This window comes from Pituophis catenifer, unplaced genomic scaffold (assembly GCF_029215685.1).
Source record: "Pituophis catenifer annectens isolate HBS135680 unplaced genomic scaffold, rPitCat1.0.hap2 SCAF_4, whole genome shotgun sequence".
Lineage (NCBI taxonomy): Eukaryota > Metazoa > Chordata > Lepidosauria > Squamata > Colubridae > Pituophis > Pituophis catenifer.
The window spans coordinates 50,183,264-50,205,968 of NW_027256884.1; the positions used below are offsets into that span (position 1 = coordinate 50,183,264).

General features: G+C 42.8%; 1 protein-coding gene across 2 annotated transcripts in view; it reads left to right on the forward strand.

The window, feature by feature from the left end:
- The first annotated feature begins 282 nt into the window (after window positions 1–282).
- The window catches only part of NHS (NHS actin remodeling regulator), a 541,425-nt gene continuing 519,002 nt past the window's right edge, over window positions 283–22,705 (forward strand). The window contains exon 1 of one of the 2 annotated variants that reach the window (XM_070943769.1): window positions 283–709. In XM_070943769.1, coding sequence (XP_070799870.1) covers window positions 283–709 — 427 coding nt within the window. The remainder of the gene's footprint in view (window positions 710–22,705) is intronic. The other variant, XM_070943770.1, reaches the window with a different exon arrangement.

Consider the following 22,705-nt stretch of genomic DNA (forward strand, 5'->3'; position numbering starts at 1 on the left):
GGTGGCTGGGGACGCGGCGCAGCGGTCGCTTTCCAAAAGCGAAAGGATCCAGGCGGCGAAGAAGATCGCCATGGGGGAATAACGCGCCTGCCGATGCCGGCTGTAAGCAAGTGAAGGGTTTGGGAGAGGCGGTGGAAGCAGCCGCCGATCCCTCAGTCTGGTTGCAAAGAGCCCGGACAGTGGAGGCTCGCGGCTCGGACTGCTGGCTTTTGGGCTGGGAAGGAAGAAGCGGGCGGGGAAGCGGCGACATCCATACAGAGTGTGACGCCGCAGGCTTTGGTCATGCCCTTCGCCAAGAGGATCGTGAAGCCCCAGAGGCTGTGCCGGCGGCAGCACATCGCCTCGGTGCTAGACGAAAACTCCGGAGTTGAGCTTCCTCAGCCAGTGAGCTTCCGAAGAGAGCCCGGGGAGGCGATGGACGAGCCGGAGGAAGAGGTTCCGGCTGGGCTGGCTGCAGCGCTGCCCGCCGAAGGAAAGGAGAACCAGGAGGCGGCGGCGTTGATGCTTTTGGATCTATGGTCGGTCAGCAATGTGGCTCTCTCGCGGATCCTCCGGCAACTCTCCGATGTGGCCAAGCACGCCTGCACCCTTTTCCAAGAAATCGAGAGCGAGATCCAGCTCACTCACCGCGGGGTCCAGGCGCTCCACAGCCGGATTGGCAGCGTCCAAACCATTTTACACAGTTTGGATCCCAAGCAGGAGGCAGTGCGTAAGTGGAAGACACCTTCTTCTCCCTTCCTTCTCCTTGAGGCGACCTCGGCGCTGGTTCACCTTAACCTCCGCTCTTTTTCGTATGGCTCTTAAGGGGAGGCAATCTGTGGATGGCTGTTGGCTGTCTTTTTTCCTTCGCTTTTTCAGAATGGGGAGTAGAAGCGAGATTTGCTCTGATGGGTGAAATGCTGGTACCAAGCGGGTGGTGGTGGTGGAGTAGGCGCGGAAGATAAAATGGTGCTGTTTGGGCATCTCGGGGAGGTGTGGCCCTGAATCTCTGAACGCGGCTATTCCCGATCTCTCCCCCCCCACCCCCACGCCGCCCTTTTTTCTGCTGGAAAAAGATGCAGCTTCGGCAGACGAAAGTTTTCCCCTCTGCGGGAAGTGCAGATGGGACAGATTCGCCGACACGGGGGTAAAGGAAGCGGAAGGTTCCTGGGCCGAGATGAACTGTGCGGAAAGTTGATTGGGGTGTGTGCGCGCCTTTGATTTTAACGAGCTATTTCTGTCAAAAAGGGCTTTAGGGCTGTTTTGGTTTCTCAAGCGATTGCCGGAGAAAACTCGGTGGGTGGCATGGAGATGAGTCGCGGTTCGCCTTTCAGGCATCCCCCAGCTCGTCCTCCCACCTGCCTCGAGTCCGCATCCTCGAGTTCTCGGTTCCAGCCTTGAAGAAGAGCCGTTCCATGGGCTGGATTAGAAGGAGAACGAGTGATCTCCCTCCCCCCGGCCCCCCTGTGGAAAACGGCGCGGCGATGCGCGGGAGACGCCTAAAGTGCTGGGAGGGGATCAGTCGCTGATCTCATGCGGAAGAAGGTGAAGCGCGGGGGGCGGGGAGAGGAGAGACAGAGGAGTCCCTGGCTATAGCTGCAGGGAAAGGAACGGGGGGGGGGCTCATATGGGGCAACCTGCATTCCGCCACCCTAGATTTTGCAGCGATCTGCGTGACCCACTTTTCCGCGGCTGAAACTGGGGAATGAGCAGGGGGAGGCCCACATGGTGCATGCGTGAGAGAGGCGTGCGGCGCAAAATGGGGGTCCACTCCCCCTCCCTCCCCTGAACCGACAAGGTGACCATTCTGCAGTGATAACAGACGAGCCTCCGTGTCTGCCGCTTCTCGGAGAAAGGGGTGGTGTTACTAGCTGGTGATAGTGAAGATCTAACGGAGGGCGCGGGGAAAGAAGGAAAACGTTTTAGTGCAGATTTTCCTAGCCTATGCCTGCAAATGACTGGGTTTCCTAAACCCAAACCAGCACGCCCAGTCTCTGGAGGACACTGAGTTTCCCCATCCTTGTCGGTGGCCACTATAAGAGGCTTTGCAAGCGGTCATCCGCCACTCATCTAGTCCATCTGCACTGCTTTAAATGGAACTATTAGGATATAATCTGAAGGAATACACAGTACTAAAAAACAACCTATAAATAAGCAAACAAATAAATTTTAGCTTTGGTTGAAAAATGACAGATGGATGGGCAGGACTTGATGGCTAGAATCTATGGATCACACACTCAGGGATATGATGTAAAAATATCTAGGTTAAGTCTTAGCTCAGCATTCTGAAGTCTGCTTTTCTATTGGCGAGAATTCTAAAAATTATACTCCAACAAGAGGAGGCACCAGTTTTGAGGAAAGCTGGAGAGGTTTTTCTCTTCAACAATATCAGCCTTCCCTGACATAATGTTTCTGGATGTAAAAGAAAGAAACATGATTCTATTAGTTGGAGAGTACGAAAGTTGTTGGGCAGGTCATTTAGAAGCACTAGATTGGGGGAGTAATATTAGGGGGTTTATGGATGTGTCCTGTCTTGCATGTAATTCTCTCGCTCTCTACAGTCCCTCAAGAAAGGATGTTTATCCATCAGATCTTCACCCTCCCAATTTATCCTTTGAAATTCTCAACTAATTTATGGTTAATAGTCACCTAGAATGGATCATTCACTGATTTGGGATGACTGGCTACTACTTAAAAGAGTAAACACTGAGATTGGAATAGTTTTTATGAAGCTAGTGTTCTTCAAACAGCATCTTTCAGTACTTTTAGGCAACTGGATTTACAATCTAGCATATTTGAAAAATGGGGAAAACTAGATTAGAACCCCAAGCTCTTTGGTTGAATTCAAGGTTAAAGAAGCATTACAAACAATAATGTTGGATCTATGAACTTTATGGTATTCCCCATCTTAGTCTTTGACAGTACTTATGTATAACAAGCCATTATGATTCTCTACCTATTTAATTTCCTTGTCTGCTTTCAAAGAACTTGGTGCTTTGAGTTCAGTAAATACACAGTACAGGTATTGAATATTCTCTGCTGAAAGTATCTACAGTGTCTGCAAGACCACAAAAGGAATTATTACTATACCTGTTTGTTATGGGAGGAGCTGTGTTTCGATAATAGAAGATTTGCTTATCAGGATAGTTAGTTCTTGTCATTTCTGAGAAGCAGGTTTGATTCATTTCTACAGTTTCTAGGGATACTGCCTCTGTCCTGGAAAAGGTGAATTTTATTTATTCCTCACATTTACCTATAGCTGCCTATCTTATAAAAGGTGACTTTGTCTTATCTGGCATGTGGCTGTTTATGCAAATATCTAGATTTAGATACTAAAGTTATCTTTTTGGTGATTTGACTTTATGCAGTTCAAAAGGCATATTCTGAAAATGAGATGCAGTGAATTTGGTAAATGGTTTTAGGCGACTTAGCATCTGGATGAGTGGTGGGTTGGAAATCCCACATGTGTTTTCTCTTATTTCTTTATTTTATTATAAAATAATAAAATAACAGCAATTGCTTACAACAGCAATATAAGTAGTATGTCAGCTGTTGAGGTCCAGCACGGAGAAAATGTGGGAAATAGACACATTAAACCCAATATCAGGAAGAATTTGACAACAGTTTAAGGAAAGTTTATATTTAAAGATGGAATGATGTGTGGTGAATGTGATGTTGTGGTGAAGGCCTATATCAGGAAGGCCTTGGTTCAAGTCCAACTTCAAATACAACATTTCTCTATGTAATTTTGCACCTCTCTTATTCTCAGTTCAAAAGATTAGCACAGTGTTAAAGGATTGGAAGAGAAAGTGCTATGCATGCTATCTTGAATTCCTGAAGGAAAGGTGGAATACAAATCTAACAATGGCCTGAAAGTTAAGATCTGCAGGAAATGCCCGCTTTGAAGATCTCTTGATCTCAGATCCTGTTTTTCTTGGATGTGTAGAAGGATCTTCTCATTACTCTTAGGTTATGAGACCTATTTTTTTGAGTGATAAATTTGGGTCCCAAGCTCTGAATGCTTAGATAATGCAAGGAGATACAGATAATCCTTGATTTATCAGCCCAAAATTTCTGTTGCTAAGCAAGACAGCTGTTAAGTAAATTGTGCCCCATTTTAGTTATTAAGTGAATCATTGCAGTTGTTAAGTGAATCATAAAGTCATTAAGTGAATCATAAAGTCGTTAAGTGAATCTGGCTTCCCCCATTGACTTTGCTTGTTGGAAGGGTACAAATGGTAATTACATGACCCCAGGACATGCAACTGTCATAAATACATGCCAGTTGGTAAGTGCCTGAATTTTGATCACGTGACCAGGGGGCATGTTGCAACAGTTGTAAGTGTGAAAACCGATTATTAGTCACATTTTTCAGTGCTATTATAACTTCGAATGTTGTACGTCGAGGACTATCTGTATCTCCTTTGCAAGGTTTTGATTTTAGTACTTACTTTAATGTCAATGTTAGCCTATGTTTTAAACTCCTTAATGTTTTGGGGTTAGAAGTTAGGGTCATTGTCAGCAGCTTTGAGTGTTCAATATACCAACATATAGCAATAGCATTTAGACTTATATACTGCTTCACAGTGTTTTACAGCTCTCTCTAAGTGGTTTACAGTCAACATATTGCCCCCAACAATCAGGGTCCTCATTTTACCAGCCTCGGAAGTATGGAAGGCTGAGTCAGCCTTGAGCCTGGTGAGATTTGAACTGCCAAACTGCAGTCAGCCAGCAGTCAGTACATGCATTCTAACCACTGCGCCACCAGGGCTCTTAATAAGAGGAGATTTACTTCCCAGGTTAAAAGAACAAGAACAATAAATAGTTATCAGTCTATTCACTGAAAAAGGAAATGGAAGGCCAATTATTAAGCACATAAATAAATAAATTCATAATTTCTCACCAAGGATTTATTAACTTTTTAACTTCCTAATAAGAATCATGCAAAATTCTCCACAGAAGCCAATGAAGAAAGTGGAAGTCAGGATGTGATGCCAAGATACCTGAATATGTTCAACTATTTATGTTTATGTTTATGTTCCACATCCTAACCCTTCCAAGACTGTGATAATTTCAGATGCTGTTTTTCTAACATACTGACACTTCTTCATCGTGTAGTATCAACAAGTTAGCGTCAATATGTGACAATATTTTCAGTGTTTTTTTATGAGAAAAAAATCTGCTAGGGAGAAAGAGATCCCATGATTATAGAACCAAGATGCTTTTTGATCTAATAAGTACTAGGATCACTGTCTGGAAGCCAATTAATTGTCCTTCAGACTTGAGCCCTTGAGGCCACTGGTTTCAACTTGCATAGTTCTAAGTACTAGTTATAATCTAAAATATCTGGTGAGCACAAAATTTAAAAAAAAACCACCTCTACCTAGACCATGTGCTGCTTCAAACCTCCATAAACACACATTTTCTGCTGAACTTGCTGCAGCATAATGTGCTCTTATATTCCCAAAAGCCACTGAGAAATAATGTTTTTAATTAATGCTGCAAATTTAGCATGTGTAGACACTCATTTTGTAGGGGGGAAAAGTGTTGTTTATTAAGCCATTAGATTGCCTTGCAGTTGTGAAGACAATTGGTGCTGTGACATTCCTAATTGCAGCACAGCAAGGATGCTTGTAAAGCTAAGAAGTGCTATATCTGGGCTTCCCCCTCATTCTGAAAATATACTTAGATTTAATTGGAAATAATTAACTCCATCCCGGCACAAGAGAAACAACATGACAAAGAATTTACACAGCACAGAATCAAGAGTTGGAAAGGGCCATTGAATTCAACCTACTGCTTAATGCTAGAATCCAAATTAAACCTTTGGAGTCTGAGCTTGATTGTTTGCTTGCAGACATTTCATTATCTGACTAGGTAACATCTTCAGGGCTGGAAGGGAGCAGGGTTTGCTCTCTGTTTATATTTGGTGACTTGCTCTGTCAATATTACTGGGGTGTGTGGTTTTCTCCTTGGTAGTTCTTTGATTAGGCTGTTTTATACTACTGATTTGCTAATAGTACTTGATTGTTTTGTTATCTGAGTATTGATTGCTGATAGGAAATTTTCTGGTCTTTTGTTTCCTTTTTAGCTTTTTCATTGTTTCTTTTGAATGTAAATATTGTTTATCTCTATGTACCTATTGATGGCTGATTTGTCTGAGTGCAAACCTTCCAGGAATTCGCTAGCATTTTTTTATTTAATTTGGCCTAAGATGCTCAGTTTCCCAGTTGAAACTATGGCAAGGTCTTCAATGTATTGTGAAATTCATGAATTTTCATCATGTCCTTGGATTGCTATCTCATGGATGCTCTTTGTTAGTCTTCTGTCTATGTTCTAAATAGTGGCTGTTGTAGTCCTTATACTGTACGTTATAGATGACTCCTGTTTTTTCTACTTGGGACACTGGGTCTTTTTTTTCCATGTATGGCAGTATTATTTTTTTTCATAGCTTGTATTGGTTGTGTTGTAGTGGATTGGGTGGTCAGATACTTTTTGGTAAAGTTGCATGAGTATCTATTTAGTTGAAAGGTATTATATAGGTGGTCTGTTTCTTTTTTCTAATGTTTGGGTTGCTGCAGTGCACTTGTTCTCATTTGAATAACATTCTTACATAGGTCCTCTTGTCTTAGGTTGGATTGTTATTTTTGTAGTGGAGCATTTGGTTAGTAGGTTGGATTGTTATTTTTGTAGTGGAGCATTTGGTCAGTATGCTTTTCCTCTATTGATGAAGAGATCCAGGAAGAGTAGTATGTTGTTGTTTTCTTCTTTTGAATTTTCTTCTTTTGAAGATGATGGTTGTTTCCTGTATGTTCTCTAATTGTTTCTTTTTTATTATGACAAAGATGAAACCTACAAACTGGATCCATACTTTTGTTTGGGAGTCTTCTATTTTCTAGATGCTGCATTACAGTCTCTGCTATGAATACTTAGAATAATGAGCCTCTGATTTCCTCTGATTTGTTGGTAGATTTGTCCATCAAATTAAAAGTAGGTGGTAAGGTAGAGGCTGATTTCTCTCTCCAAAGTTTAACATTTCCAATTTCTTCCATCTCTGCTCATAAAATTTACTTTCTAGTTCTCTGTTCTGTGAACTAGTTCTCTTGTTCTTTAAAAAAAATAAGGACAACTTTATTAAAAATTTTCAATTAAACAAATAAAAAATAACAGAAATTGATAATTGAAGTACAAGAGAGAAGAATGAAAGAAGAATCAAAATCAAAAGTGCAGAAGGAAGAAGGTAAGGAAATACAAATACATTATTTCTGATTTTCTTTTACAACATACATAAGTATAAATATACATTAAACTCTTATTCTAGGTTTATTTTTCATTTTTCTATTATCTGCCATTTTTTCTAATCATCAGATCCATATGTCATTTTTTTTCTGTTTCATGCAAAAAGTTCAAAAAGATTTCCAATCAAGATTAAAACCAACCAATGGCTTTTCTCTGATCAAGGTTGTCACTTTTGCCAAGCCAGCCACTCTCAATTTCACCATCCATTCTTTCACAGTAGATATTATCAATTCTTTCCATTGTTGCGCTAGTGATGCCCTGTTGTCATACATAAAAACGAAGTTCCATAGTTTTTTTGAACTGTATCCATCAATCCCAAAAGGAATATTTCTGATTTTAATTGTATATTAGTTTTTTAAATCTTCTGAATTAATGTATGTATTTGAATCCCAAGTTATTTACCTTTTTTACACCAAGCAAGATAAAAAGTCCCTCTTGTTTTAATTTCCAGCATATATTTAAGATACATTAATACATTTTAGACAATTTTTCTGGTGGTAAATATCAATGGTGCATCATTTTATCTATGTACGATAAATCTACGTACGTTTTATCTACGATTTTAACACAAAATCAGTTTCAATCCTTTCATCCATGTATTCTCCCATTATTCTATTAATGTATTGTAACCAAAGTTTTTAGCCCATTTGATCATACATTATGTTAGATTCGTGGATAGAGAGATAGGAGGCAGGCTTCAACAACAGCTCTTTATATAACAACTATATACAATCCAGCAGCTAGCCTCTCTGATAGCCAGCCCTTTTATAGGGAGCTGTCAGGAGTCCTAGCCAATCACATTCAAGTTATTTTCCTGCTTGAAAAATGGACCAGAGGGAAGACTATTGTTACCAATATCTAACACACCTCCCCTCTTGATTTGAACCAACTATTTACACACGTAATCACGCAGATAGGTGGGGCGTTTGCTACCTGACCTGCGCAGCTCAGTTATCGTGGCGGCAGTGGGCTGAAAGGGAGTGCCTGTTGCTGCCTCTTGCTCCGCCCCTGGAAAGTCCTGGAACTTTTCGGGTGGGGCCTGGATGTCTATGAGAACCGGTTCGTGGGAGGAGCGTCGCTGGATTCCTGGCTCATCTGGTACATCCTCCAGTTCCATCGGGCTTGAGTCTGCTAGGAATGGATTAGAGTTAGATTCCTGCTCTATTGTGTCTTTGGAGATCTCTGGGCTGATACGGCTTCAAATCTGATTGATTTGTCGCCTCCATAGGTGCCCATCTTGTAATCTTACTATGTAAGATTTAGAGCCTGTGATTTTTTTCAATTTTACCCGGTAACCACAATGGTCCTTCGGCAAAGTTCTGGGTGTGAACCAGGTCCCCTATGTTGAAGGTTCTGGTGGAGTTTTGTGTTTTTGTTGTTGTTTCTGGGCAATAGTTGGGGTGTAGGTGGTCAAGTAGAGACCTGAGCCAGTGGCCCATTAATAGTTCTGCCAGGCTCCTTCCTGCTACCACACTGGGTATTATGTGTTGATACAGGAGAAATTTATCTACTCTTTCCTGACAGTCCTCGGGTGCCAGTCTGTCTAATGCCTCTTTGGCTGATCTAACGGATCTTTCAGCCAGGCCATTACTGGCCAGATGAAAAGGTGCTATGAGGGCATGGTGTATCCCTAGTTCTACTAAGAACCCCTTGAATTGTGTAGCGGTTAGTTGTGGCCCATTATCCGACACCAGGACATGGGTAACCCATGAATGGCGAACAATTTTCGGAGGACCTTGATTATGGCTTCGGCCGTAGTGGTGCTCATTAAAATGATTGCCATCCATTTGGAATAGGTGTCCACAACCACGAGGAAGGTTTGGCCATGAAAGGGGCTGGCAAAATCAATATGGATCCTCAACCAGGGGACCCGGGGACATTCCCACTCTTGGGCTGGTACTACGGGGGGAACTGGCTGTGACTCCTGACAGGGCGGGCACCTGGCTACCCACTCTTGGATCTCCCAATCCATATTCGGCCACCACACAAAGCTTCGGGCTAGGACTTTCATCCGAACAATCCCCGGATGGCCCTCATGTAATGATTTTAACACAGAATACCTTAAACTCTGTGGAACAATTACCCCATAGCAAACACTCCCCTTGCGAGGATATTTCATGCTGCCGATTGGCAAACAGCTTGAATTCTGTCCCGAATGGACCCTCTGGCCACCCCTTCCACACCCAGTTCAATATAGTTTTGAATGTTGTGTCCTTAGCCGAGTGCTTGGCCACATTAGCGGAGGTTACAAGGCTAGAGTCCAGGCAGTCTATCAAGAGGACGGGGAGTCCTGGGGTTGGGTCGTCCAACAAGTCCAGCAGCGGGCAACAGCTGAGGGCATCAACATGCCCCAATGTTCGTCCAGGCCGATGCTGGACTGTAGGCGGATAGGAATATGGCCCACTGCATAAATCGGGGTGACAAGGCCACAGCAGTCAGTCGATCCCCAGCCAAGAGTCCCAAAAGTGGCTTGTGGTCCGTAACCAAATCAGAATCCCTCCCAAATAAGTACTTGTGGAACTGTTTCACCCTGGCCATTGCAGCCAGCGCTTCCCTGTCCAGCTGGCTATAATTCCTCTCCGCGCTAAACAGTGTTCTGGAGAAATATGCGATTGGGGCCTCGGTTCCATTTGGGAGGTGGTGGCTCAACACAGCCCCCACGCCGAACGGGGAAGTGTCACACACTGGTACCAACGGCAGGGTGTTGTTGTACTGGATTAGAAAACTGTCCGTGGACAAGAGGCCTTTTAATGCCGAAAAAGCGGCAGCTTCTCTAGGTCCCCAGGTCCACACACTCTTTTTGGCCATGAGCTTATGGAGCGGCTCAGCAATAGTGGCCTTATTCTTCAGGAAGACACTGTAGAAGTTGAGCAAGCCTAGGAAGGCTTGCAACTCCATCTGGTTCCGTGGAGTGGGGGCTTCCCGAATTGCCCTGATCTTACTGTGGGTCGGGTGTATTCCCTTCCTGTTTATCTGGTAGCCCAAGAATTCAACTTCTGGGACTCCGATCTGGCATTTGTTGCCCTTGACTCAGAGCCCCGCAGATTTGAATTTTTCCAAAACTTCCCGTAAACGGGATTTCAGTTCAGTTCATTGACGGTGATTAATACATCGTCAAAATAGGGCACCACCCCGGGGATTTTTTGCAATAGTCTTTCCATGAGACTCTGGAAGAGGCCCAGGGCAATGTTAACACCAAACTACAGGCAATGATATTTAAATGCACCCCTGTGCATAACTATGGTCTGTGCCTCTGCAGTAGCACCATCTACCGGCAACTGCTGGTATGCCTGCACAAGATCTAATTTTGCGAAGAGGCATCCGGAGCCTAAGGAATGCAAAAGTTGTTGAACTATGGGCACCGGGTACGCGCTCTGCTGGAGTGCCTTATTTATTGTGCACTTGTAGTCTGCACAGATGTGCACTGACCCGTCACTCTTGACCGGGTCACTATTGGGGTCTCCCACTTTGTGTGGTCTACCAGTTCCAGGATTTCCTACTTTATTAGTTTTTCCAATTCCTCGTCTATTCTTGGTTTAAGGGCAAGGGGGACTCGGGACTTTAATTGGATGGGGGCAATCTTGGGGTCTAGACTGAATGAAATGGGGGTGCCCATATACTTGCCTAGCTCTGGATTAAATGAATATCTCTGAATTCGTCCTGGAATTCCCGAATGAGGTCATCGCTCCAGGAACAGGCAATGGTGTTGATGCCAGTTATGCCGAGACCCAGGGCTTCAAACCAATCAAGCCCGAGGAGGTTCAGAAGGTTGCCTCTGATGACGGTCAGGGACAGGTTCCCCTGGAACTTGTTGAACTGCATCTTGAAAGAACTGCAACCAATGACGGGGATTTGGTTCCCCTGATAGTTGCTGAGTTTCAATGCTTAGCAATCTAGCTGTGTTCTCTGGATGCCGGGAACTGCAGACTTCAGCGCTTGCCATGAAATTATGGTGACCGACAAGCCCGTATTGATCTCCATGTCACAGGATGAGCCCTCGAGTTGGATAGTGACATGAAGCTTCTTCATGCAGGGCGCGCTTGTTTGCCCTATTCTGGTTTGATAGTTAGTTTCAAGGGTCTTTGCACTGGTAGATTCGCGCCTGGGCTTCCAGGCTTCCCACCTTGTAGGTCTCGGACCTTCTGTTTTTGGTGCGTCGGGGCCAGTTCACGGGTAAGCAGGCAGGCTTGCTCAATGGACCTTTGCCAAATGCCCCTTGTGCTCGCAATGGCGGCAAATGGCATCCCTATAGCGAAAGGACGCTCTCGGGTGCTGACCCCTGTAGCTGGCACATGGTTGCCTTTTATTTTCTTGCTCTGTGGGTCTTTTTCGGTCAGTGCAGTATATTTCATCTCTGCTTCCGTCGTCTTCCTCATCGTTGTAGAGGTTTTCATGTACCGTGGCCATTGGCTTTGCAGCTGCTGGGACGGTGGCCAGCTTCTGGAGTGACTCGGTCGCTCTGTTCGACGACTCAGTTGCCCGAGCGTCGTCAAGCGCAGCCTCCAATGTCAGATTCGTTTTGGCCAAGAGTCTCCATTGGAGTTGGAGATCTTTTATGCCACAAATGATCTGATCAATTAAAATATCGTCCAAGTCTCTGAATTCGCAATGAGCAGCGGCCTTCCGGAGCGCTGTGACATATTGATTAATGGATTTGCCATCCTGCTGTATTCTATGCTGGAATTCATAACGCCGCACTGTTTTTGATAATGCTGGGGCATAGTGCATCTTGAGTGCATTTTGTAGCACTTGCCATGGTACCAACTGTACCGGTGTTGGCTCAGATAGGGCTTCGGTGTTGTCGAAGACATCGTGCCCACAGTGGCTCAGGAATAACTCTCGCTTTCGGTTATCCGGCAACCCAAGGAGATCATTCACTTCCATGAAGCACTCAAATCTGGTCATATAAGTGCCCCACTTCTCCTTTGCCGGGTCGAATGGCATTGGTGGGTGAAATGCCATCATTCTTGCCGCACTTCGATCTGCTTGAATTTGGCGCGCAAAATAGCTACCGTTCGCTATTTGCCACTGGGCTAGATTGTCACGTTGTCAGCTCTTTTTGGATTCTCTGTGTCTCTCAGAATCCCACCTTCATTGCCAGTGTTAGATTCGTGAATAGAGAGACAGGAGGCAGGCTTCAACAACAGCTCTTTATTTAACAACTATTTACAATCCAGCAGCTAGCCTCTCTGACAGCCAGCCCTTTTATAGGGAGCTGTCAAGAGTCCTAGCCAATCACATTCAAGTTATTTTGCCGCTTGAAAAACGGACCAGAGGGAAGACTATTGTTGCCAATATCTAACACATTATTTCACTTGTTCATCTTTTATTTCAAATTTCAATAATAGTTTGTACATTTTAGCAATAGCATATTCATGTAATTCTATTTCAATTTCCATCGTACCTTGTTCAAAACCAAAAGCCCTTTTATCTACTTTGAATTTTTTTAATATATTTTATGTCATGACATCATAAAGGCATTTTCAGACACAACCTAAGTTTATATTTATTTCATACTCTCAATACGGCATGTAGAGTAGAGTAGAGTAGAGTAGAGTAGAGTAGAGTAGAGTAGAGTAGAATAGAATAACAGAGTTGGAAGGGACCTTGGAGGTCTTCTAGTCCAACCCCCTGCCCAGGCAGGAAACCCTGCACTACTTCAGGCAAATGGTTATCCAACTACTTCTTAAAAATTTCCAGTGTTGGAGCATTCACAGCTTCTGGAGGCAAGTTGTTCCACTGATTAATTGTTCTCACTGTCAGGAAATTTCTCCTTAGTTCTAAGTTGCTTCTCTCCTTGATTAGTTCCACCCATTGCTTCTTGTTCTACCCTCAGGTGCTTTGGAGAATAGTTTGACTTCCTCTTCTTTTTGGCAACCCCTGAGATATTGGAACACAGCTATCATGTCTCCCCTAGTCCTTCTTTTCATTAAACTAGACATACCCAGTTCCTGCAACCGTTCTTTATATGCTTTAGCCTCCGTCCCCTAATCATCTTTGTTGCTCTTCTCTGCACTCTTTCTAAGTCTCAACATTTTTTATACATTCTGGCAACCAAAACTTAATGCAGTGTTCCAAGTGTGGCTTTACCAAGGCATTATAAAGTGGTATTAACACTTCATGTGATCTTGATTCTATCCCTCTGTTTATGCAACCCAGAACTGTGTTGGCATTTTTGGCATTTTTTGGCAAAAAATGATTTTTGAAATCTACATTAACCTTAACTTTGTCATACCATAAATAACCATGCCACCCAAACCTTCAGTCATGCACTTCTAGTTGCAATCTTTTATTTTTCAGTGCCAGCCACTCCTTCATCCCAAACTAAACAAGCTGCAGAATACAATATCAAATCATATAGACCTAAGCCTTCTCTATCTTGAATGTCTTGTGACACCCTGTTCTTAACTCACCTTGCCACACAAATTTAGATATGTCTTTCTGCCATTGTTTAAATGGTACATCTGTTGTCAAAGCAAAAATAACATTCTAGGGAAAACATTCACCTTAATCATAGAAATTCTCTCCCAGCAATAACAATTGTAGATTTACCTATCTTGACATATCTTTTAAATCTTCATTCTGTATTCTATCATAGTTATTTTGAAACAACATACTCAACAGCTGTTTCTTCCATTTGGTGATTCAAATATGTCAAATTAACACTCAAGTATTTTACACAGTATATAGAATAACAAGGTTGGAAGGGACCTTGGAGGTCTTTTAGTCCAAACTATGTTTGAGCAGAAGACCTTATACTATTCCAGACAAATGGTTGTCCAATCTCTTCCTGAAAATCTCTAGTGATGGAGCATCCACAACTTCTTGAAGCAAGATAGTGATGAATTTTCTCGCTATCAGGAAATTTCTCCTTAATTCTAGGTTGGATCTCTAATGTTCTTACATCTTGTCCTGCCCTCAGATGCTTTGGAGAGTAGGTCAACCCCCTCTTCTCTATGACACACTATATTTCATTTCTGATGCAAGCAGGAATTGCTTATGTGTTTATTTATGGGATCAATGTAAAGATCGTTTCTTCTAAAATGTTTACTTTCAAATCTGCTAGAAAAGTTGATGTTACATTGAATCTGCTTTATGTTTGTCTCAATAGATCAGCATTTACTTTTTCATTTTCTCCATGGTTTACAGAAGTATATTCAAATTGGCTTGACATAACAGTAATTTGGATAAGATAAAAGACCTTTGTGGCCTTCACTTAGTGAAAAGTTGAAGAATACAATCCCATAAATGGAAGCAAAGGCACTAATTGCCCTCAGGATCTAGCTAAGCCTTTCTCTGACTGTCATTCCAAAATGGATTAAGTTTACAACTCACAATATATTTGCAGGATACTAGGTAGAGCAGGATTGGTATATTCTGATGGTGTTGTAGCTTAGGTTTTAGGCCTGCATAGTTCATGTGGTTCATGATTTGTTTGTGTGAATGGATAATATAGCTCCATCTAGTCTAAATTATTTTTCACCAAATGGAAGAAACACCTGTTCAGTACTTCTATCTATTGATGTTTTCTGACTAATCTAGCAGGATGTTATCAGGAGGGGAGCATGTTAATGCAAATAAAATAATTCTGATCAAATCAGTTCGGATCAAACAATATAATTTAAATAAGATAAAATCTGTACTTCACTCTGGATATATTGTTTTGTTTGTATACAGAGTTCTCAATGACCATCAGTAAATTATACAGTAGGGAAATGATAATTTTATAATTGGCCTGGTTTGAAGAACACTTGAAGTCATATATCAATTATTTACTTTGCTTCCTGAATGCTACTATGGATCTCCTTCTACCCCAAAATAACAATCTCCTGAGTTAGATTAGGTTGATAGAGACTATAATATAGTACATGCATGATCTAAAACATAGTCTGTTTTATTTAGTTTTTTTTTATTATTATATTGAATGAACATCCTACTGTGATTTGTCAAAAGTGCTTTATTGTTTAACATATTGTGTTCCCTGGTCAATGATGGGTTATATAGTAAAATGGTATTGGCTCTCTTAGTGTACTTGTCTCTTCCTAAAGTTGTGCTCAAAATTATTTTATTTATAATTTTAATAATAATTCAGTCAATTTACAGTTCACCTATAGCCAAAGAGCCAGTATGGTCTAGTGCAGGTATCAGCAACCCACGGCTCCCTGTCGTGGCAGAGGGATGAAAGAGCTGTCGCCCTATCACGGTGATGTCAATGGCTGGAGTCTTAGTGTGGGAGCGAAGCATCCCTGCACTTGCCTTTGCGCGAAACAGCATTCTGCCTTTGGTACATTTGCTGTTGCTGCCTCCATGGCCTGCCTGAACTTTCCGCAGCACAGTGAAATTTAATGTGCTTCACAATGGGGGAGATGGGGTCTCCTCCTCCTGCAGCCACAGTGCGACCCTGCGTTGTCATCGGCTTGCTCTCCCCTCCCGGATGTCAGTTGCTTTTCCTGCAGAGCTGCCGGTGTTGTGATGCCTCGCCTCCCCACCAGCTGCTCCTGGGCTTGTCAGCCTCCAGATGTCAGATTCCCACCACTCAGCACCCGTTCAGGGGTTCCTTCCCCTCCCCCAGAGAGAGAGGGGGAGGGAGGAAAAGAGAGAGAGGGAGGGAAAGAAGAGAGAGACAAGAGACACAGAAACAAAGAGAGACAGAGAGAGAGAGAGAGAGAGAGAGACAGAGAAAGAGAGAAGGAGAAAGACAGGGAAGAAGGGAAAGAGAGAGAAAAACAGAGACAGAGAGATAGAGAGTGGGGAGGAAAAGAGAGAAAGAAGGAGGGAGGGAGGAGGAGGGAGAGAGAAGGGGGAAGGTGAACAACATTTTTACAGAACTAAAAATACATTGAGGCTTTGAGGCGAGTGGCCAGGAGGCGAGGCCAGGTGTGACAAGAAGTGGCTGGGAGGGGAGGGTTTAGGCATTGCAAATAATTTAACAACCGGTTCTCTGCCCTAATGACTGGCTGCATAGGTGTGGCGGATGTGTGTGTGTGTGTGTGTGTCTTGTGACTGGGTGGGAGTGAGTGACGTTGAGTTGGCCACACCCATCCAGGTGTTGTGGCTCCTTGTATTTTCTTTTCTGTGGGAAATGGGTCCAAATGGCTCTTTGAGTGTTTAAGGTTGCAGACCCCTGGTCTAGTGGTTAAGGCACCAGACTAGAAATCAAGAAACTTTGAGTTCTAATTCTAATTTAGACATGAAAACTGACTGGGTGACTTTGGGCCAGTCACTCTCTCTTAGCCCAATTCATCTCACAGAGTTGTTGTTATGGGAAAAATAGAGGAAGAAGGAGTAGTAAGTATGTTCGCCAGCTTGAGTTATTTGTAAAAATAATAAATGTGGGATTAAAAAAATATTTAAAAAGAGAATCTCAGGGTGAGGTTTATCGCAAACATTAAACCAGTAATTAAAAAAATTAAATCACTAGAATTCTAATAGCTGATAATTAAGTAAAATTAAAAACAATGCTAAAACATTGTTTATAGAGAGAAATATAAAAATCAACAACTGCTAGAAATATATAATTGTGAGAAAGAACAATACTGAGTCAACTGGCAGAAAATCGTATAGTATAGTAAATTAAAGTGTTTGAGAAGTTTAAAAAGAGGTTTTACTTGGCACATCAAATGAAAAGAATAGATGCCAAGTAGACATCTCTAGAGAGGTTATTATTCTGCAACTAGTTTTTGTTTTTGGAACTGTTAGCCCAATGTTCAACTGAACGTAAAAAATCTGTTGAATCAGGCTGGAGGCTTGTCTAAACCAGTAATTGGCTCCCGTACACATCTATTTACAGTATTTCTATCCTGCTCTAGTCCCAAAGCACTCTGGTGTTATACAAATACAAAGAACATTATAAACAATACATGCTTGTAGACTTTAGATAACTTCTCAGAAAATTCATACCACTAAGATCCTACCACTTGCATGTATCAACAACCAGCATGTAATTATGTAGTGCTTCTGCTTCTAATTATTGGAATATTCCATCTTTCCTTTTATCTTGCATTACTTCCCATTACACCTGGGTTACAAGTCTTTCTCCCCAGCTTTGCTTCCTATTCACTCATTTTTCCACAAATGTTAATGCTGTAAAGCTGATCTGAACACCAGTGTTTCTAGACTCTTTGTGCTACTATCCTACAGGTAGTCCTTGACTTATGACCACAACTGGGACCAAAATTTCCATTGTTAAGCAAGACAGTTAAGTGAGTCTTACCCAATTTTATAACCTTTTTTTCCATGGCTGCTAAGTGAATCACTGAAGTTAAGTGAATCACTGAAGTTAAGTGAATCACGTAGTTGTTAAACAAATCCGGCTTCCCATATTGAATTGCTTGTTGGAAGCTGGCTGGAAAGGTTGCTAATGGTGATCACGTGACCCCAAGATGCTGCAACCATTGTAAATACATGTCAGTTGCCAAGAATCTGAATTTTGATCAAATGGCCATATGGATGCTGTGGTGGTTGTAATTGTGAGTACCAGTTATGTCACTTTTTTCAGTGCCATTGTAACTTTAAGCAGTCACTAAACAAATGATTGTAAGCCAAGAACTACCTGTACAATAAATCAAGAGTTAAAGGCCTGAATGCAGGTTCAAGGAACTAAGATGAAGGTAAAATAGGCTGCTGAACTCCATGTATAGCAAAAAACCTCAGATTAATTCCAAACTGGGTTTTAAACTTGCATAATAAATCTTTTTAAAACCAGTTTATTTCCTATTTTCTAACAGTGCTGTACTTCATTTGTTTGTAGGAACAGCATGCAACTTTAAAAAGCTGAAACTTGCCAGTTATAAAATGTGGCAGTCAGCAATAAAAATAAATTGCTGCACAAAAATTAGATTGAAAATCATGCAGAGACATTTTAAGACAAATATAAACATTTATGGGTCCTATGTATTTATGCTATCTGATAGATAAGCTTAGCTTATTTTTTATTTTATTTTAATTGTAAGTTCTTTGGGTATTGATTCTATATACTGTATATTGGCTGATAGGATAAAAGAACAAAATATTAATAGGTATAATCAGACTTTTTTTAAAGTTTTGCATGCACAGACAGACAGTGACTCTGATATCTTAGATTCTTTCTTAGAACTGGCATGATCCATTTGGAGCTCATTTCATTTGGTGCTCATTTCATATTGACTTGCTTCTAATTGTGCATTGAAATTGTTTATGAAAATTGTGCATTGGAGTTATATATGAAAAGCTATACAGTAGAATAGGGGTGAACAATTTTTTTGAGGTACTTTTGGTTGCTCAAAGGATGGGGCCACAACACACCAGTAGGAGACAGATTTGGAGGGAACTGAATATTTTCACTGTTTTTTTAAAAAATCAAAGACATGCTTATTTTGGAACACAAACTTCAGTTTTCATTTGTTTCCCGTCATAAAATACTGTTTCCCTGAAAATAAGACCCAAACATAAAATAAGCCCTAGCATGATTTTTCAGGCTGCTCATAATATAAGCCCTACCCTCAATTAAGCCCCAGTTATGATTGTCAGCCCAATGGATGCATTTACATTAGTACGTATTGTGGTTGCCGAGGGGGTTTGGTCAACTCCACGTCACTCATGTCGGGGGGAATAAGATTTCTTCACCCCCCCCTTACCTTCATTTTACCTGAGCAATTGCCGCTTGGCTCTTTCAGTGATTGCAGAAAGGAAAGAAAGTGCCTCCTCAGCCATCCATTTTTCCCTGGATTGATTCCAGAGGCCGCCACTGTCACCGCCTGGCCAGCCCCAAGGCCCGGCTGCTTTGTGTACTTTCTCCTTCCCTTCTTCCTCCCCCGCTCTTCTGGCTGCTTTATTTCAAGCCCCCTGGGCTTTCACAGACAACTGTCCCCCAGGGATGGAGGGTTTCTCATGGGGTGCGATCAAACTTCCAATCCCAACGGACCTGGTGGGCATGAGCTCTCATGATCCAGAAAGGGGAAGGAGCTGGTGGGGGCTGTGGGAAGATGTATTATTTTATGCCTTCAGGCTGCTGAGTGCCAGCTTATATGCCTACTCGATGCTGCAGGTGCAGAGCTATGGGCTGAGCCCAGTGCTCTTCGGGCCCTGGCCCTGGTGGGCGCTGCAGCTCTCAAGGCATGGGGCTGCCCTGGCTGCCTTTAGGTTATACCTCACCTGTGGCTTCTCTGGCACTGGCTGCTGCCACCATCTCACCTTCTGCCTGGCATGCCACCAAGTTCCAGCTGCTGCCCAGCAGCCTCCACTAGGCACTGTCCCAGCATAAGAAGCTGGCTGTGTGCAACCCGGTGATCCACAGCCAGTCCAACTACCTCCTGCTGGAGCTGCCCCACGCCCCTGCAGGCTGGGAGGCGCATGCCTCCCCTGCTCTGCGCAGCTTTGGTGGGTGTTTGGCAGGCAGAAAGAGGCAGCTCCACCCCCCTGTCACCTGCCTTGACTCACCTCGTGGTGGCAGCACCGGCCCACTGGACGCACTGTGCAGCTACTTGTCTTGTTGCAGCCGCAGGCAAGCAGACAGTGGGATGGAGAGGGCTGGCCTGGTGGTAGCAGTTTCCCCACTCCAGCTACTGATGGACACCATTGGCCCTCGCACACTCGCCGCTTCCTGTACATGAAAAAAAGAAGACATCACCTGAAAATAAGACCTAATGGATCTTTTAGAGCAAAAATACATATAAGACTCTTTCTTATTTTGGGGAAAACATGGATAACTATTTTTAGCAGTCTTGTTTAGGTGGGGCTCCAAGGACTACAAAAAGGGGAGTTGAGTCCATGTGTAGTCCTGGGACTACATGGTGTTCCCTTCTGCTATGGAGAGATTAAGTATAATGGCCATGAATTTCTATTTTCTGTTTTGCTTTTTACAAGTAGATATGTAAATAAGTCAACAAAGCTGTCTCCAGTGCAAAAGCCATAAAATGAATGTTAGAAGCTTTGGCAAGTACACGTATACCACTCATCACAGTGCAATCTGAAAAGCGCAAGTTTGCACTATATAATTTTGCTGATTTGTTTTAGTTTTAGTATGACTAATTGGAAATCCTTTGCATTGTATTCTGGAAAAGAAAGAAAATCAGACACACAGCTCACAATTTATGGCTTATTGTCCTTTGGTGATGATCACTCTTTCTATCACTAATCAATCCCCTGGATCCCTCCCCCACCCACCAATCTTCATCTTTGCTCCATCTGTGCCAGCTACAACTCCATGTTTGGACAAATCAGTGCAGATTCCTTCACTTTTTAACAGTCTCTGCCAATCCCTGACTCAGCTTTTGACTAGAGGTAGAGGAGCTGATCTTGTGATGCATTGGGAAGCCAGGCTCTGCAATTCACCCAGCTTCAGATGACCACCCAAAGAGTGGAAGCAATATTTGGGCCAGTTTGAGCCTGCCAGACCACCCTGGATTAGATTTTGTTATTGCATTTTTCTAGACAGGCCTGTATGTAGTTACACAGCCTCATTTTCTTAAGTACTTACATTCAAACATATCATTTTCTCCTTTAAAAAGTGCTTATTCCAAACAAATATAATTTATTTAGTTATTATGACATTGTGTTTTTAAATAACATCACATTTATTGTTTTAATCTAGAAGCTCTTTATCTGTGTCTCTTTGTGTTTCTTATAATCTCTCCCCTCCCCTCCTCTCCTTCATATAACTCATTGGCATGAATACTTTAGAGATAAATCATGTATGAAAGATGAAGATTTAAATGCTTAATTTTGGGGGCAAATAGTTTAAAGTAGTAGTCCCTTTCTTCCTTAAAGTCTGATGTAATCTGTGTATGAGAGTGTGTAATCAAGACAAAATCAAAAGCAACATTTAGCATTTCCCCCCCATACAATGAAAAGTGATCTGAGGAAATGTACTCTACCCTTGATGTTTTATAACTCTGGATTGTATTGGGATGCACTAAATTAGAGAATCCATGTGCATTACACACTGTTCAGTATGAATACTCCAAATGTCTCAGGAAATGAATGATTAAAAATAAAGCACTTGATCAAATAATCTGGGAAGTAATTATTTGTTCAAAAAAATAATTGGTCTTTAGAATTAGGTGATTTTGTGAAATATCTGTCTTCAGGCATGCAGAATACCTGTCATTTAAATGGTTTATGCAATGTGATGCAAGTCGGGGTGGGATTCAGCCTGTTCAGACCAGTTCAGGCGAACCGGAAGTTAATTTTAATCTGGTTCGCCGAACCGGTTGTTTCAAGTACTGGCTGACCCCGCCCACCCCACCCCTCCTCTCCTAAGAGTCTCCACGCAGCCTGTTTTGGATGCCAGGTAAGTGCAGGGGCCGCACTTAGGCTCTGGGAGGGCAAAAAATGGGCTTACCAGAAGTTCCAGAAGTCTGGAAATGGGCCCGTTTCTGGCCTCTGGAGCCTGGAGGAGGCCATTTTCATCCTCCCAGAGGCTTGAGGAAAGCCTCCGGAGCCCGGGGAGGGCAAAAAATGAGCCTACTGGAAGTACTGAAAGTTCAAAAATGAGCCCATTTCCAGCCTCCGGAGGGCCTCTGGAGCCCGGGGGAGGCTGTTTTCGCCCTCCCGAAAGCTCGAGGAAAGCCTCCGGAGCCTGGGGAGGGCAAAAAACGAGCCTACTGGAAGTACTGGAAGTTCAAAAATGAGCCCATTTCCGGCCTCTGGAGGGCCTCTGGAGCCTGGGGGAGGCTGTTTTCGCCCTCCTGAAGGCTCAAGGAAACCTTCCAGAGTCTGGGGAGGGTGAAAAGCCTAACAAGTGCGATGATTCATTTAACAACTAGGGCAAGAAAAGTCATAAAGTGGGTCAAACTCACTTAATGAATGTTTCACTTAGCAACATAAATTTTGGGCTCAATTGTGGTCATAACTCGAAGACTACCTGTAATTAAACAATTAAGTTCTATTTTGAGAAAATATTTGACTATCACTTTTCCATTACAAATGTAGTCCCCTTTTCTGATATGGCTTACATTACCTTTTCTCCATATTTGTTTCAGTTTCTGGGATTGAAAAAAGTCTCTGCGATATTTACATCTCCATTGCCTTGAGAGAACTGACTAATTTCAGTAAACCAAAGTAACTATGAAATACAGACTCTTTTTTTTTGGTGCCATTTAGTTAGTGGAAATATTTCCCCGTCGTCCTTGAATAATGTTGAGAATAGAGTGGGTGTAGTTGTTTAATAGTCTCTGAGTATTAGAGGGGGGCATATGCCCAGATTCGTCTGGTGCATCAGTTGCGTCCCTATTTCGACCGAGATGCTCTACGCACAGTTACTCATGCACTAATCACCTCCCGTCTTGACTACTGTAATGCTCTCTACCTGGGGCTGCCCTTGAGGACCACTCGGAGGCTTCAGTTGGTGCAGAATGCGGCCGCACGGGTTGTGATAGGAAGGTCCTGATACTCCCATGTTACATCCCTCCTGCGCGACTTGCATTGGTTACCGGTTGCCCTCCGGGTG